A 16,772-nucleotide genomic window follows, 5' to 3' on the forward strand; every position below is an offset into this window, starting at 1 on the left:
ATCTCCCTGGATAAGCATTATTTAAGCAATAATTTTTTTTAAAAAAATGGTACCCAACTCCTGATCTATTCAATTCAATTTTTAAGAACAGGTTGATATATGTTGGAGATGTTCACATCCCATTGCTCGTTTTCTCCATATTTGGTGGAATCGTCATGGGTAAAGTTTAATAGTTGGATATGCAATAGATAATAATTGCTATAGGCTATTTTGCTATGCCTGTTGTCTTTGCCAACAAAGGTCCGTATAGTTAAAGCTATGGTTTTCCCAGTAGTCATATATGGAAGTGAGAGCTGGACCATAAAGAAGACCGATCGCCGAAGTATTGATGCTTTTGAATTATGGTGCTGGAGGAGACTCTTGAGAGTCCCATGGACTGCAAGAAGATCAAACCTATCCATTTTGAAGGAAATCAGCCCTGAGTGCTCACTGGAAGGACATATCCTGAAGTTGAGGCTCCAATACTTTGGCCTCCTCATGAGAAGAGAAGACTCCCTGGAAAAGAACCTGATGTTGTGAAATATGGAGGGCACAAGGAGAAGGGGCCGACAGAGGATGAGATGGTTGATCAGTGTTCTCGAAGCTACGAACATGAGTTTGACCAAACTGCGGGAGGCAGTGGAAGACAGGAGTGCCTGGCGTGCTCTGGTCCATGGGGTCACGAAGAGTCAGACACGACTAAACGACTGAACAACAAGAGCAACAACATTTTGCTATAATTTAGGTTGTTATTTAGATGTGTGTTTGCATCTATCTTTGATATATTTGGCTATATCCTATGACAGTAGAACTAGCATGGGATTGATTCATGAATTGTTTCACTGATTGTCATGTAAACACCTTTTGTGAACATCCACAGTGAAAAGCAGTCTCTAAATAGTGGAAGTGCATTTATTTATTTAGCAAAATTGATATACCACTTGTCTGTCCGTTTGTTCTCTTTATGTTCAGATGCCTTTTGAGATTTCATTGCTAAACTTGTCATGAAGGTTCATGAGGTGGGGTGGCAGACTCCATTACCATTTGGACACCAGACGCCATTTTGAATCAAGATGATGGACCGAAATGTCATTTTGGCACGTCTGTGCCCATTTTTTGACAGAGCTTTGGTCACCTCTTGAGATATCATCACCAAACTCAGCATGAGGGTTCCTTGGAGGGGATTAGGGGCTCTACATTGATGCTTGAGTGCCAGGCACCATTTTGAATCAAGATGGTGGACACCAAAACATGACTTTGGATTGAGTCTACCCAATTCTTAGTGTGAGTGGTTCACAAATTGCAGTATCCATTTTAAAAACCACAATAATAAAAATACCAAGCTAGAGACAGATGAAAACATGTGTAACTTCTACACATCTGGATAGGTTTGTCTAAACAGAAATGTTTTAAACAGAAGCTGGAAGCAGTACAGTGAAGACACCCGCCTGATGTCAATAGCCAGGGAGTTCCGAAGATCAGTTCCTTACAACTGCGGAACAAACATTATGCAGCACCTGTAAGAGTGCCAATTCTGCAGCTTGAAGCGGTCGAGTGAACATGCACAGTGTAAGGTGAGCCCAGAAGTAGACTAAACCAAGCAAACAAACAAGTAAAGAATGTTGGCTGCTTCTGAAAGAAAAACCTAGGCACCCAAGGGCGAACCACGTGATGAGCGGCACATGGCAACTGGTCCCCAGCCACTCCACTGGCTCCCACCGAGGTGAATTTCCTCTGCTGTGGCGAGCCCAGCCTTCTGCAGGGGAGTGCAATGTGCCCCAAAGGCCAGGGTGCCCCAGGAGGAAGGGTGGGGCCCTTTTCTTTTGTTCTTTGCAGCTGCATCAAAGCAGCCACCTGTACGGCTTGACTGCATTCCATCCCAGTGGCTTGAGACCTGGGTATAAAAGGAGATGTCACGGGAGACTGTGACACTTACACTGGTCCACCTGCCAGCCTCCGGAACACATGACGGCGTTTTGACGGTAAGGTGGGTTTTGGAGGGGCAGGGGAAGAGAAGGTGGATGGGGATAACTTGTACACACTAGCTGTGATTCCTGCATTGCAGGTGATTGGACTAGAAGACCCTTAATAATTAATTATTATTATTATTATTATTTCTAACTTTGCCGTTCTACGTTTCTGTGCCTTAGTTTTTGGGGCAGTAGGAACAGCTGGATCCTGTCCTAAAACAGTAGAAATTAGAAATTCATTGGGAGGACCATTTGCCCACTCAGTATTGAGCTATAGGCCGCTTTGCTGCTACCAACACTTGGAATATTAATTCTGGTTTTTGGTATTTAAAATATCCCCAAAATTATTAATCTAGACCAGCAGTCCTTAACCTGGTGCCCTCCATATGTTTCAGACTACAACTCCCAGCACAATGTCAGCCAGTGTAGCCATACAATTCTGGGGCTGATGGGAGATGTAGTACAAACCTGTGACCTTCAGATATAGGGCGGTATATTAATAATAATAATAATAATAATAATAATAATAATAATAATAATAATACCTGCCATGCCAGCTGTTTCTGATTTTTTTATTATTATTATTTACAACCAAGCCCATTCTGTATTATAGATGGTTAGGTTAAAATTTCTTAAGCCTCATTCCCTTTTCCTCTTATATGACGGGTTGATGATCTGTGGTTTGGACATGTCAAGTGATGTGTTGAGCAGCTGAGCCAATCACCAGCCCTCTATACCTCCATGAACTTTCCCGGCAGTGAAATTTTAGCTGCAGATTTTATTCAGTTTTTTAAAAAATGGTGCTTTGTGGCCTAATTTTTTAATTCTAAAAAACTACACACAATTAAATGGACAAAAACACTTTAAAATAATAAATAAATAAATAAATAAATAAATAAATAAATAAATAAATAAATACCCAGCTGTTTTCAATACGTATCCCTTCTATCCCTGTGTTTATATTTCTCTCTGTCCCCCCCCTCCACTTTTAAATATTGAAATCATTGTGAAACCGGTGTTAAAATTGGGGGCAGGGGAGTGTTTTAGCACTCCCTTAAAAAAATGATTAAAAATGGATCGAATTGGTTTGAAAATGGTGTGCTCAGGTGAGCTGTCCCTTCCCCATCTGCACTATGAGGCGGTGTGGTGGTGAGAGTGTCATATTAGGACTTGGGAGACCGGGGTTCAAATCCTCATTCAGCCATGAAGCCTGCTGTCTCTCACCCTAACCTACCTCACAGGGCTATTGTGAGGATAAAATAGGGAGGGGGAGAACCATGTATACCACCTTGAGCTCCTTGGAGGAAAAGGTGGAATATAAATGCCGTCAATCAATACTAAATTGCTATGTCATGCAATTTTCTCTGGAGGTTTCTAAGCAGAGGTTGGGTGGCCACCTGTCATGAATGATCTAGTTGAGATTCCTGCATTGCAGGAGGTTGAACTATATGACCCCTTGGGTCCCTTACGAGTCTACAATTCTACGATTCTATGTCTTCTAGTGTTATTGGAACATAACCAGATGAATTCACACAAAAAGTGTGATACTTCTCAAACTGTTGAAAGTTGTTTGCGATTCTGACTGTAGCTTAGAGCAGAAGAGCAACTATGAGGCCCAGAAGACGCCCCTCTGGAAGATCTAATGACTTGTTCCTTCATAACCCTCGTGACAAATCACTTCTGGAATTATGTGACGTCTCAAAAGGATGCACATGGGTGCTTCAGGAAAGCAAGGAAGGTTGTCTTTGGAGGGAGGGCCTGAACTGGGTGATCCATGGGATTTGCTCCCACAAGATGTAGTGATGGCCACCAAGTTGGTTTGTGTTAATAAAGGATTAGATAAGGCCAGTGCTTTTTTTCTGGAGGTACACAGGGGTACGCATACCCCTAAATATTTTGTGAATCTTTGTACTTTTGTTCATTGTATTTATTTCCCCCGATTTGAACTATAAAATGGTGATTTTCTTGAGTCAAAATGAGAGAACTCCTAAACATTTTTAAAGGAAAAAAGCATTGGATCAATGGTTACTAGCCACAATGACTGTGTTCTGTTTCCACTGTCGGAAGCACAACTCAGGAGAGTCTGTTGCGTTCAGGCCCTGTCTTTCAGGCTTCCCAGAGGCATCTCGTTGGCCACTGGGAGAACAGGAGACTGGACTGATCCACAAGCCAGGCCCTTCCTATGTTCTTATGAGGTCATATTTTATGCTTTATAGCACTGCAAGGAAGGCCTGTTTGGAAAACTGAGTTGCCATGAAGGAAAAAGAAGGCCCGCCCATTTACGCAATCTTTACTTTGCTACTCATTTCAGGTAGGTTTTCCAGTTCTTTCCCCAATAATTAACATAATCAAATGCATCCAAGTAAATATTTACACAGTGAGCAAAACAGACATTTTTCTGGCAAGCTTTTGTGGGGCTAGAAGGTGAATCAGCTTCACAGTCATCACATTCTTTGAGAGCTAAAGCAGTGACTCATGGCTTTTCTATGCAACTGATTAATTGCCCAGCTTGTAATGTCCAGCTGATTAATCAGTTCAATCAAACATTTTTAGCTGTTTAGAAAGTCCCTCCTAACAGAGGCAGCTGGTTCTGAAAAAGTGCCTCAAATTACTTGTAATGGAAGTAGCTAACAAAAAATGACGGTTGTGGCAAGCACCATATTGGAAGGAGCCTTCTATAAATTGGGAAATGGGGAACATCTTCTGAAAGAGAGTTCTGCTGTAACACTTACTTGAATAAGCTAAAATCAAAGCAGCTGTGCTTCTACTTCAGAGTGTTTTTTGTTTGTTTTCGCTTCTGTGCAAATTTATGCAGAATAGATTAATTGACTAAAATCAGTCTTCCCCGACCTTCTGGAGGTTTGGCCATGCCATGACTATCTCAGCTCCATTCATTTCAGTGGGTCTACTCTAAGTTAAACTTAGTTAGATACAACTCCATGTGATTAATCCACTAATATTTAATGAGGTGACAGCCTTAGATTGTAATTCTGTACACATGTATTTGAGAGGAAGCACCAACAAACACAATAGGAGCTATGTCTGTGTAAAGAGACATAGGATTGCACTGTTCAGCTGCAATCCTATACTCACTCACTTGGGAACAAGGCCCATTGAATGTATTTCTCAGTAGACATGAGCAGACTTGTGCTGTTAGCTAAATTCGTTGCAGTAACAGGAGACCATCCTGGAGATTCTCTTAACTTGTGAGTAAGAAACATTTCTCTCTCTTTCTCATAGCATTAAAATTCAGAGGTGCTTGTGGTTCTGGACTAACAAAAGAAAGGACTGCTATGTCCCACCACTAATTAATCTGTGGGGCTCCCTGCCACAAGATGTGATGATGGCCTCTAACTCAGACTGCTTTGATTCGGTGGCAGCCAATGTGATGTCCTATAGATGTTGTGAACTAAAACCACCGTGATCCTTGACCGCTAGTCACAATGGGAATTGTAGTCATAGCATCTGGAGGGCGCCATGTTGGCTTTAATCCTTAAGCAAACTCTTGGAAGACTAGTCCTTTCACATGTTCTAACTATTTCAAATTGCATTTCAAGGGGGCTGGACAGAAGGCAGCTGGCATGGTTATCGCTCTCGCCGATCCTATCCTATCGCTTTGAATCCAGTAAGTATGGGGGGGGGTGAACAATGGCAACATGATCCATTTGCTGTTGGGGTTAATTTGCCAGTTTAGTGTCTGTCCTGAAAGTAGCACCATTTATTCAGAAGAAGATCTTGCCACTTGCATCACAGGTGAACAATGACCGAACAATTCAAGAGCAATGTTTATTTGAACACTCTGATGCAACATTCCGCCGCCCGCCCCCCCCCCCCCCCGTGTGGGAGATTCTCTTTCCATCATTGTCATTTTGACCCCTCCACAGCACTAGCTGTTTAGAATAGATCCAGCTCTATATATGAGCAATATGCAATCCTGATTTTCTGACCACTTGTCTTTTTCTTCTATTTAATCAGTGTCCGGCCTTTCCAATCTGTAAGTAAGATCAGTTTTACTTTTATCTTATTGGCACAAAAATGAGGGTCAGGGGATTATAGCAGACTGGTAGTGGGTGGGAAGAAGATGATTATCCAGACCCATGACCAATATCACACACAAGTTAAGCTGAACTCAGAGCGCTGTTTCGGACTAAGGCATTAATGTAATGATCTATTTATGTGAAAGGCAGTTCCAGCATCCTGGTACTTTGTCACAGGCTTGTCCACCCTTCCACTTGTCTCATGCCTAGAAAGCATGGGTTTGAGTGATTTTCTCCTTGCCCCACTTCTTTCCAGTGGAAATGATCTACAGATGTAGGACAATGAGGTGGTAAAATCATAGACGTGGAAGGAAAACAAGGGGTCATCTCGCCCAACTCCTGCAATGTAGGAATCATAGCTAACCCTGAAGTGGTAGTGTGGATTGCACCACTTCAGGTTACAAAATGCACCTTTGAATGCTTTTAAAGAAAAACTTTCCTCCAAATAGAAACCTAACACATTGGGAAGAAATTCCTAGCATTGCTCCTTGCAAGTGCAAACTTTCTATCTGGAGGGTCCCCCACCCCCTAAAATGCAAGAGAACATTCAAAAATGTCATCTCCCACCTGCATTCTAAAACAGTACAGTCCATTCTGCTAGCTGAGAACTCCACCAGCTCATCTGGCTAACAGGCATTGAAACTTGATGCCTGAAAGTTAATGGAACATTTCCCAAATTTCAACTATGCTTGTTCAGAGTATGCTAAATTGTACCCCACAAGAAGACAGTAAAGCTGCACTTTTGCTTGTCCTGCCACTTTCCCCCAGGGAAAACCTCCTCTTTACTACTGAATGGGAGCAAATGTCAATTGAGGTTACCACAAATTCAGTGGTGAAGAGTGGGTTTTCCTGGGGAAAGTGGTTGGGCAAATGGAAAACCACTTGGACACATGCCTAGAAAGTTTGGGAGAAGCAGAAGACCTCTCGGACCTGTACTTTCTAGGCATGGGACGAGCAAAGTGTAGAGGAGCCCTAAGTGAGGCTTCATTACTGCCCTGGGAATGGGGCTGCTGTCCAGGGTGCTGAAACTGCTGTGGCTTGAGATGTCTCCTAACTGAAGCAAGGAGGGTTGATTCACCAGAGCCGTAATTCAACCCAGACTCGTTTGTGTTGCATCGATTGACTGAAGCACATATAGCTGTGCACTGGGTTCTGACTCCTCTGTTCCATTGGATCCAGCAGCCCCATAAGATTTATTTATGTTTATAGATATACCACTTACTCAATAAATAAATACTATGTTTTACTGCTTCTGGTTACAAGCCAGGCTTCAAAGGTGGCAGGCAATGAAATGACCAGAATATAGATAAAAGCAACTGTTTTTAGAAACAAATATAAGAACACTGTGATTATTTACTTTGTTTGTTTTCACAGCATCAACCTACTGCTCCTCCATCAACAGGTACAGGCGAATGGGGTAGAATTCTAAGTGCTGGTGGTATATGGTGGACCTTGGGCCAAAGTTTAGGGCCCCATAACTCAGGGGCCTCCCAGATGAGGGCCCAGAGAGCAGCAGTTGAGGAGGGTAGCAGCAAAGTGACTCCATGTTGAAGAGCCAAGGGCCCATCTAGTCAAGCGCCCTGTTCTCACAGTGACCAACCAGATGCTTGTGGGAAATTCACATGAGGGACCCCAGCACAAAAGCCCTCCCCTCCCCTCCTGTGCTTTCCAGCATTGCTGCCTCTAACTTTGGAGGCAGAGCATAGCCATCATGGCTAGAAGACATTGATAGCCCTCTACTTCATGAATCTGTTCAGTCCCCTTTTAAAGCCACCCAAGTTGGGAGCACATTCCATAGTTTAACTGTGTGAAGAAATATTTTTAAAATCTGTCCTGAATCTCTCAACATTCAGCTACAGAGGGCCCCTATAAGGCCACTCATTCTAGGGTCTAATTTTTTCCCTAACCTACTTGTTACCAGGCCAAATTCAAGGTTATTGTGTTAATTCACAAAGGACTTGGGGCCTAAGGATCATCTAATTACTACCTCAATCACTGAGCTCTTCTGATGGGACACTTTTGGTGGTTCCCCGTGTTCCTGAGTTTTGGTTAGCCTTTACTAGGGACCGAGCCTACCCTGTGGAACTCCCTGCCAGTAGAAACTAGACAGGAATAATCCCTGCCTGCTTTCAGACATCTGTTGAAAACTGTGTTATTCAGGCAAGCCTGAATTTCCATATGATTTCCAACACCCCCCGGCTTGAATGATGCTTTTGTCAGAGTGGCTGTCAGTTTGTATGTGGTATACATGTCTTGCTGTATTTACATGATGGGCGCAATTGATAACTATTGATAACTATTTAAATAAACAAGAAAGTCTGTCTGAAATGAATAAGGAGCCCCACCCCGTAGGTTGTGCAGCTTTTAAAAAACAAAAAGCAGTAAGTTGGCAATACAATCAAATGTGAGTTTACTTGGAAGGAAGTGTCACTTTGTTCAATGGGGCTTACACCTATGTGAGAATTGCAGGTTGAATTATTTAATCTTTTCACAGCCAAAAGTGAGATGAAATGTATTTGACTGGTTGGCAGAATTATCTATAATCTTGTGTGTTTCTTTATACAGGGCAGAGCTAAATTCCACGCTTGAAGAACCATGCCAATTTACACTGCCACAGTATGCTTGTGGATCAGCAGACCAGGTATCTTTGCCAGCCTTTAAATATCCAAAAGAATGCAGTTTGGTATATAAGGTCTTGCGGGTTTGCTTATTCAGCAGCTCCGATTCTGCAAAGTTTATCTTAATTGATTTGCCATGGAGCCAATGTCATGCCAGTGCTTTGCTTCAGCTTAGGAAGCTCAATTCTTGGGAAGCTTCCATTGGGTTATCAAATAATGTTATTTAGGAAACGAAATAAACCCGGAAATGAAAATGCCAGGCGTAGAAAAAGAGTTGGGAGCAATTATTGCCAAGGGCAGAGAAGAGGACTAGTTTAAGTTAAGGATTGGACTTAATAAAAGACATGTAGCTGTGAAGATGAGTGTTGGGGCTTGAAAGAGTACCTCGTTTTGCTACTGCTAGTGCAAATAATTCACAGAAAATGACACAAATACATCTTTTGCTCTACAGATCTCCAACCTGATGTCAAGTGAGCTGGCTTCCATCCTCAAGTGCTCCATCACAGACTCTGAGGCCCGGCTGGACCAAGGGGCTTTCTTGGTGCTCTTTGAAAATGTTGGCAAAGACACACTCCAGGCAGCTCTGAATGAGATAAATCTGCAGGTAAGTAGTACTCTCTGTTAGGACCTCTCTGGTGGACACTAGGATCTGTTGAAGGCCAGTGTTGCATCTGGGCTTGGGTAGGTAGATAAGGTGTGTAGGATAAGGGCTGCTCCTTTGGAGCTAGAATTTCTGACCTGTTGTGCTTGCTTCCCTTCCGCTCAACCTGTATGTTTGCGAATGGATAGCTCTGTTTAGAAAGTGACACCCCAGAGACGTTTTGCAGGGAAGATTTTGCAGTGAGACCTGTAGACCTGTACAGAATCATAGGGCTGCAAAGGAACAGAGGGTCACAAAGCCAAATTTCCCTGCAGCTCAGACCAGGATCTCCTGTGCATTTGCAACTCTCCCATCCTCAGGATTTTAACTTGTGTAACTCTACTGCAAGCAGAGAGCGTAAAGCTGAGCAACTGAGAATTATAAAACTAATGTTGTGTTTGTGTGTGCATGTGCATGCAGTTCGCATCGTATATCAAGATCTGCATTGATTAATGCTGCTGCCTGTGCTATTTTGAATGGTGAATAGTCTGGGTTGTCCCAAGACGTTTTGTTGCCTGAGCTAAGGACTGGAGTGTGCCATTGCCCTGTTTCACAAATGGAAGCTGGTTGGAGCGGCAGGGGAATCTTACTTTAGCAGTGTCATTGTGATAGCGTTCTCCCCCTGGCTTGAGGGCAGTGAGCTAGCTTAGGGGGCATTGAAGAGGCACAGCTCAGTTGACCAGGACAGAGAAAAGAAGAGGCTTCTTCATGCAGCACATAGTTAAACTATGGAACGCACTCCCACAGGAGGCAAAGATGTCCACCAACTTGGATGGTTTTAAACGAGAGCAGGACAAATTCATGGAGGAGGTGGCTATCAATGGCTATTGGCCACAGTGGCTATGCTCTGACTCCACGGTTGGATAATAATAATAATGATAACAATAATTAATAATAATTTCTTATTTATACCCCGCCCATCTGGCTGGGATTCCCCAGCCACTCTGGACTGCTTCCAACAGAATATTAAAATACAATAGTCTATTAAACATTAAAAGCTTCCCTAAACAGGGCTGCCTTCAGATGTCTTTTAAAAGTCTGGTAGTTGTTTTTCTCTTTGACATCTGGTGGGAGGGCGTGCCACTACTGAGAAGGCCCTCTGCCTGGTTCCCTGTAACTTGGCTTCTCGCAGCGAGGGAACCGCCAGAAGGCCCTCGGTGCTGGACCTCAGTGTCCGGGCAGAATGATGGGGGTGGAGATGCTCCTTCAGGTATACTGGACTGAGGCCGTTTAGGGATTTAAAGGTCAGCACTAACAGTAATGTTTCTAAATAGCAGTTGCTGGAAATCACAGGAGAGGAGAGTGCTGTTGTTGCACTCAGGCTCTGCTTGTAGGTTTCTCATGGGGATCTGGCTGAACCCTGTGAGAACAGGATGCTGGACCAGATGGACCTCTGGTCTGATCCATCAAGCTATCCTTCTATTTTTAAATAACAGCCACATGATGTGTAGTGATAATTTGGATATGTGTTGCAAAAATAAAGTGCCAGGTTAACCCCACTTATCTCTCCTCCTTGAGCACCAAGGTTTTATTTTATTTTATTTTTATTTTATTTAGGTCTCTGGGGACCAAATCTCACTGACAGCCAAAACCTTCTTGCTGAATGCAGCATGGGAAAAGATCAAGGCAGACCCCCGGGTCCAGAGCCCAGGCTTCCTTGCCTCTTGGTTTCAAGACACGATGCACTCCTACCTGGCAGCGATAAACTCCAATGTCCTAGAGTGCATGACTCAGCTTCCCATCACTTGTGATGGCTTCGCTACCATGTAAGTGACAACTATTAGTAAGAAATCAACCTTTGGAACTCCCTGCCTACTGACATCAGGCAACCCCCTTCCCTGTTTGGGAAAACACATTTATGTTTAGGCAAGTCTGTCCAGATATGTATAATGTTCATGTGTGTTTTAAACTGGGTTTTAGCTTATTGATTTTAATATATTTTTTGAAGATTTTAAGTAGTTTTTCATTGTTTTTCACTGATAATTTCATTGTTTTTTCTCCCTTTTTTGTAAATCACTCTGAGGTTTTTTGCTTTTTTACAATCAAGAGGACAACATTTAGAGTTAGCAGCTGGTTCCCTCTGGTTCCCTCTCAATGAGATGAGAATTTCAAGACAGCTGTAGTTGCAGGATTCAAGCAGATGTTTGGATCCTGAATACTGCAGTCTGAAAGGTCCTTTGCACAAGAGATATGTATGGGTCAAAATTCACAGGGATGACATGAGTTATACCCAGGGCTGCCCTTGAAGGCTGTTTGGAAATGCCAGCTGCTGCAGAATGCTGATGGGGATGAGACCTGTAGATTTCTCAGTCCAATTCAAGGTGCTGGCTTTAACCTGCAAAGCCTTAGTACCAGGATACCTGACTGGCCACCTCTCCCAAAAAGAACATCATCTTAGGCCCTTCTCCTTGCACCCCACAAGAAACACCTGAGGGTGGCAACAGGGAGAGGACCTTTTTGGTTGTAACCCCCTTCCCAACACTTGTGGAATGCTCTCCCGGCTGAGGCCTGCCTAGCACCATCACTGACAACCTTTTGGTGTCATAGTAAGACTTTCCTCTGTCTGGGCATTTGATTGCATTTGAAAGGTTTTGGAGCCTGGCTGCACGAGTTGTCTCCAGCTAAGCTCTACTGAGAGTAGACTCAATGAAATAAATAAACAGGAGTTGGTTATCATGGCCCTTGTTTTTGGTGGGTCTTCTCTGAGTAGGACCAGCATCGGATACAATACCTTGTCCCTCAGAGGCTGCCCTGTGTAAGGTATCAAACAGATAAAACCAACAATAAGATGTTTATTTCCCTTCTTGTGTCTCCCATCATTAGCGTCCAGGCTTTGGACAGTGCATATTCTGGGATGGACAGCAGCACAAAGCAACAGGTTGCCAACTGGATTGGGAGATTCCTTACAATACAAAGTAAGTTGGGAATGTGCCCCTTCTGGTGCTCCTTTCACAAGCGTTCAAGAGTCATAACTCCAGAAAAGCTCAATCTGAGCCAGCGGAACAGCTCAGAGTCACATGACTCATGGACCTGCAGCCGTTGAACAGCCCTGTATTGGACAGGACTCCCTCTCTTATTTAGGGATGAACAAATGTTGGTCTCTCCTGTTTTCTTATTTTTCCAGCTTTATGTTGGAAAAGCTCACCTTATTCCTGCATCTAGTTGATTGTTTTTCTTTTTTAAAGAAAGGTCCACATGGAAATTCATCTGCATTTTGTGCAAATTATTTCTCCCAATATTTCTTGAGTGCAAATTTATACACATTTTTGCAAGCAATTATTCTCCCCCTTATACGATTCAGTTGTTTCCACTCATATATTATTATATTCATTGTTGTGCAAACCTTTCAGTTGGAGGGGTGCAAAATTACAAAGGGTGACTGTGTTTTGGTTTTCTTTTGGTTCAGAAACTGCAGATTAGGAATTAGGGCTTGTGTAGGTGGAATCTTAAAGAGGAGGACCTCACACTCCTGCCAACCTCCCGTTGGATGCATTATTATTAATTTCATTTATGAATCACTTATAATGAGGCATCTCAAAGCAATTTACAATAAAAAACATATACAATATTAACAACCAGATGAAATACAATTGACAACAACATGATTTACATATGTAAAGTCAATTTCAACTCCAGTACAGATACTGAGTGGAATAATAGTCCTAGTTGCTTCATTAGAAATTGTTCCATTTGACCCTTTGAAAAATAAAGCGTCTTAAAAAAAATTAAATACATTTTTTCGTCTTCTTCATTTTATTATTATTCATTAAACTACAGCAAGGGAGAAAAACGGCATTATAATACATTGATAAACAGAAAAGAGAGTGAGGGGGGAAATGCATACATAATCTAGGTAAACAAATATTATTTCTAGTCTTTCATTTTGATACAATGCATTCCAGTATTCACAAAATAGTTCCATCTCTCCCCATACGTTCCATTTCATCTCATGCTTTCTCTTTTCTGGAATGTATCAGTCAGTTTCTCCATTGCTGCCAGCTCCACCCATTTCATTAGCCTTCACCAAACAGGTGACAGATTTTGGTCCTTCCATTTCCTTGTCCACGCCACAAAGCTCCTTTTGATGTTGCTTTTCAGGCTGCCCACAGAGTTCACCCAAAGAATGGATTCAGAGTTACTGGAAGAGTTTCCTGAACAACGCCTCATACAATGACCTCCTGAAGACCTGGAGTGGATTCGATGGGGTAAGAAAATCAATTGCACTTGTGGCTCTGGAGAGTAACTCACTCCAACCACAAGCTGTGGAATGCAACTTGAAGGCTTCCTGTCAGGGTGGGGGTGAGGGAAGGCACTCTGCATGTGCTCTGAAGTACTCTGGCCTTTTTTTTTAAAAAAAGCAAACAGATGCTGCCTCACAAAGAAAAGGCAGATTCTTAGAGACACTTCATTTGTATGCCCTCCTGACAAGTACATAGGCTCCCTGTGACAGGCTAGATTTTTATTGGGGGGGCGTTAGAACCATTGTATATGGGGAGGGGGATAACCTTTAGGGACATAGGAATTGGCAGTGACTCTCCAGGGTTTCAGGTGAGGGCATTCCTAGCCCTACCTGGAAATGCTCCTGGGACATTCTGCATGCCAAGCAGATGTTCTACCACTGAGCCCTTCCCCATATACTCCATGCATGCTGGAGAAATGGTCAACACTAGTCCTTAGAATAGCTATTGTTTTGTCCATTTAGGACTGCCTGCACCAAACTCATGATTTTCACCCGTTTTCTAGTTTGCAGCTTTGGATGTCCTGACGGCCTCCCAGCTTGCCCAACTGACCATTGCTCGTGGTGTCCTGGCCAATGAGAGCCTGGCAGAAGCTGTTGCCCAAACCCTCCGCAGCCAGAGCATCCGCTTCATGGAAGATTACTTGACTCAGTTATCACTGTTGCCCCTGGAGCCCTCACCTGAGCACAGAGCCAGCTATCTGTTGCTGGAGACCGTTCTGAGGAAGGTGAATGAGAGCTTCCCTGACCTCTGCTCACCCTCCTTGAAAGACCTGTTTCAGGTGAAACTGATGAGGTTCCTGCCTGTTGCTGATGCAAAGATCCTGGAGCTTTTCCCGACCAACATTGGTTGCACAGACTTCCGTGATATGTGAGTAGGCTCAGGTTAAGGGTGGGTGGTCCATGGGTTGTGCTTGATGGAGGGAAGTCCTCTAATGGAAAAACTGTCAGATGTAGAGATGTCTGCCCTGTCCTGCGTTTGTCACAATGTGGCAACTGAAAAGGGATAATGCAATTCTAAGCAGCATCAACAGAAGTCTAGTGTCCAGATCAAGGGACATAATAGGACCAGCTTTGGTCTGATCCAGGGGTGTAGGAAGGGTGGCCCGCCCTGGGTGCCATCCCAGAGGGGTGTGTGACAAACTCTCCCTGGGTGGATTGCGCTGCCGTGCCACGATCAGGCCCCCGCCAGGAGGATCGTGCTGCCTTGCTGTGATCGGCCCCCCTGGAGGATTGCACCGCTGCGCTGCAATCGGAACCCTCCCACCCGAGGATCACGCTGCCGTGCTGATCACCCCGTGGGCGGATCATACTGCCCCATGGGCAGATTGCCCTGCCTCGCTGCTCCAGGTGCAGGAGTGGCTAGCTCCGCTACTGGTCAGATCCCACCTGGAATATGAGTCCAGTTCTGTGCACCACAGTTTAAGGAAGCATATTGACAAGCTAGAATGTATGCAGAGGAGGTAGACCGAAAAGATCAGTGGTCTGGAAATCAAGCCTTTTGAGGAACCATTGAGGGACCTGGGTATGTTTAGCCTAAATAACAGAAGACTGAGAGGTGATATGACCCCAACCTTCAAATATCTGAAGGGCTGTTGCATGAAAGATGGAGCAAGCTTGTTTTCTGCTGCTCTAGAAAGTACAACCTGAACCCATGGATTCAAATGACAAGAAACAGGATTTCAACTAAACATCAGGAGTAACTTTTTGATGATAAGTGTTGTTCAACAGTGGGACAGGCTACCTCAGTGGTAGAGTATCTGCTTGGCATGCAGAAGGTCCAAGGTTCAACTGAGGCATCTCTGGACAGGGGTGAGAGAGACCCCTTTCTGAAACTCCGGAGAGCTGCTGCCAGTCAGTGTAAACAATGTTGAGCTAGACGGACCAATGGTCTTATTCAGTATAAGGCAGCTCCCTATTATAGGCCAGAGAAGTATAATTATGTGTGCAAAGAACTGGATTTCCCTGTTGTGGAGAATGTACAAAAATGCATTCTGTTCTGCTTGCTTTGCAGCTACAAAGGGATTGATTCTGTCTATCATGAGCTAGACAACAGCACCCAAAAGGCTATCTGCACAAAGCGTCTGGATTTTCTGAAAAGACAACTTACAAAAGAAGGTGATAGATGGTTAATTTGTGGTTTTTCTCCCTTGCTGGAAATCGTGATAAACTATTAAGATTTTAAGGCAAGGGACGGGGAGCTTTTTCAGCTGAAGGACCACATTATCCTGGGGGTAATCTTCTGGGATCCACCTGCTGGTGGTGAATGTGCCAGAGTCACAAGGGTGTGTGTGAACAGGGACAAAAGTGGGCGGAGCAATTGCATCTCCATATTCCCTGGAGGAGCTGCTTGCACCATCATGACATCGAGCAGCAGAGACTGGCTGCAGGAAAACTTCGGAGTCTCCAGCAGCTTTGCAGACTACAACGATTTTGTTCACCTGAACCCCTCTTTTAATGGCGTAAGTAGTGTTGTTCCCCAGCATGTGGCGCTGTGGGTTAAACCACAGAGCCTAGGGCTTGCCAATCAGAAGGTCGGCAGTTCGAATCCCCACAACGGGGTGAGCTCCCATTGCTCAGTCCCTGCTCCTGCCAACCTAGCAGTTTGAAAGCACATCGAAGTGCAAGTAGATAAATAGGTACCACTCCGGCAGGAAGGTAAACGGCGTTTCCGTGCGCTGCTCTGGTTCGCCAGAAGCAGCTTAGTCATGCTGGCCACATGACCCGGAAGCTGTACGCCGGCTCCCTCGGCCAATAAAGCGAGATGAGCGCCGCAACCCCAGAGTCAGTCACGACTGGACCTAATGGTCAGGGGTCTCTTTACCTTTACCTTTAGTGTTGTCCCCCCCCCACCACCAACCCCAGCCTCATTTGAAGTGGGGCAGGAAGGTGGGGGGGGGGGCAGGGAGAATCCAGCTCCAGGCCCTTTTCTCTCTCCCCACCCCACCCCAGAGCAGGAGCATTGTCATTATCTGCCAGGGCATCAGAGCAATTGATCTGACAAGTGAACGAGGTGATAATGAGGCTTTCAAGTCCCCTTCCCCAGCTTGTGACAGATGAGCATTGAGGAAGTCAGGGAGTGAGGGCAATAATCATGTGAAGACCAGGTTCTTCTTCCCCTTTGACAGGGGTTCTTCCTTCATGCTAACAGTTTTGAGGGTGATGATTCTTTGTGAGACTGCTGAACTTCAGGTGACGGAAGATCTTTCAGTGAAGTGCTCACTGTGAGGTGTTTTTATTTATTTACTTATTAAATTTGTATCCCACCCTTCCTCCCAATGGCCGCACCAT

At 44.2% G+C, this 16,772-nt stretch overlaps 1 protein-coding gene across 1 annotated transcript in view; it reads left to right on the plus strand.

Annotated features, from left to right (window-relative positions):
• The first annotated feature begins 1,919 nt into the window (after positions 1–1,919).
• The window catches only part of LOC308573743 (uncharacterized protein), a 62,183-nt gene continuing 47,330 nt past the window's right edge, over positions 1,920–16,772 (plus strand). The window contains exons 1-13 of the mRNA XM_081170981.1: positions 1,920–1,961; positions 4,166–4,260; positions 5,507–5,574; positions 5,925–5,943; positions 7,361–7,388; positions 8,552–8,627; positions 9,056–9,208; positions 10,802–11,010; positions 12,068–12,159; positions 13,343–13,449; positions 13,988–14,352; positions 15,496–15,599; positions 15,825–15,943. Of these exons, the coding sequence (XP_081027107.1) occupies positions 4,203–4,260; positions 5,507–5,574; positions 5,925–5,943; positions 7,361–7,388; positions 8,552–8,627; positions 9,056–9,208; positions 10,802–11,010; positions 12,068–12,159; positions 13,343–13,449; positions 13,988–14,352; positions 15,496–15,599; positions 15,825–15,943 (1,398 nt within the window). The 5' untranslated portion in view covers positions 1,920–1,961; positions 4,166–4,202. The remainder of the gene's footprint in view (positions 1,962–4,165; positions 4,261–5,506; positions 5,575–5,924; positions 5,944–7,360; positions 7,389–8,551; positions 8,628–9,055; positions 9,209–10,801; positions 11,011–12,067; positions 12,160–13,342; positions 13,450–13,987; positions 14,353–15,495; positions 15,600–15,824; positions 15,944–16,772) is intronic.

This window comes from Podarcis bocagei, assembly GCF_964188305.1.
Source record: "Podarcis bocagei genome assembly, chromosome: 14".
NCBI lineage: Eukaryota > Metazoa > Chordata > Lepidosauria > Squamata > Lacertidae > Podarcis > Podarcis bocagei.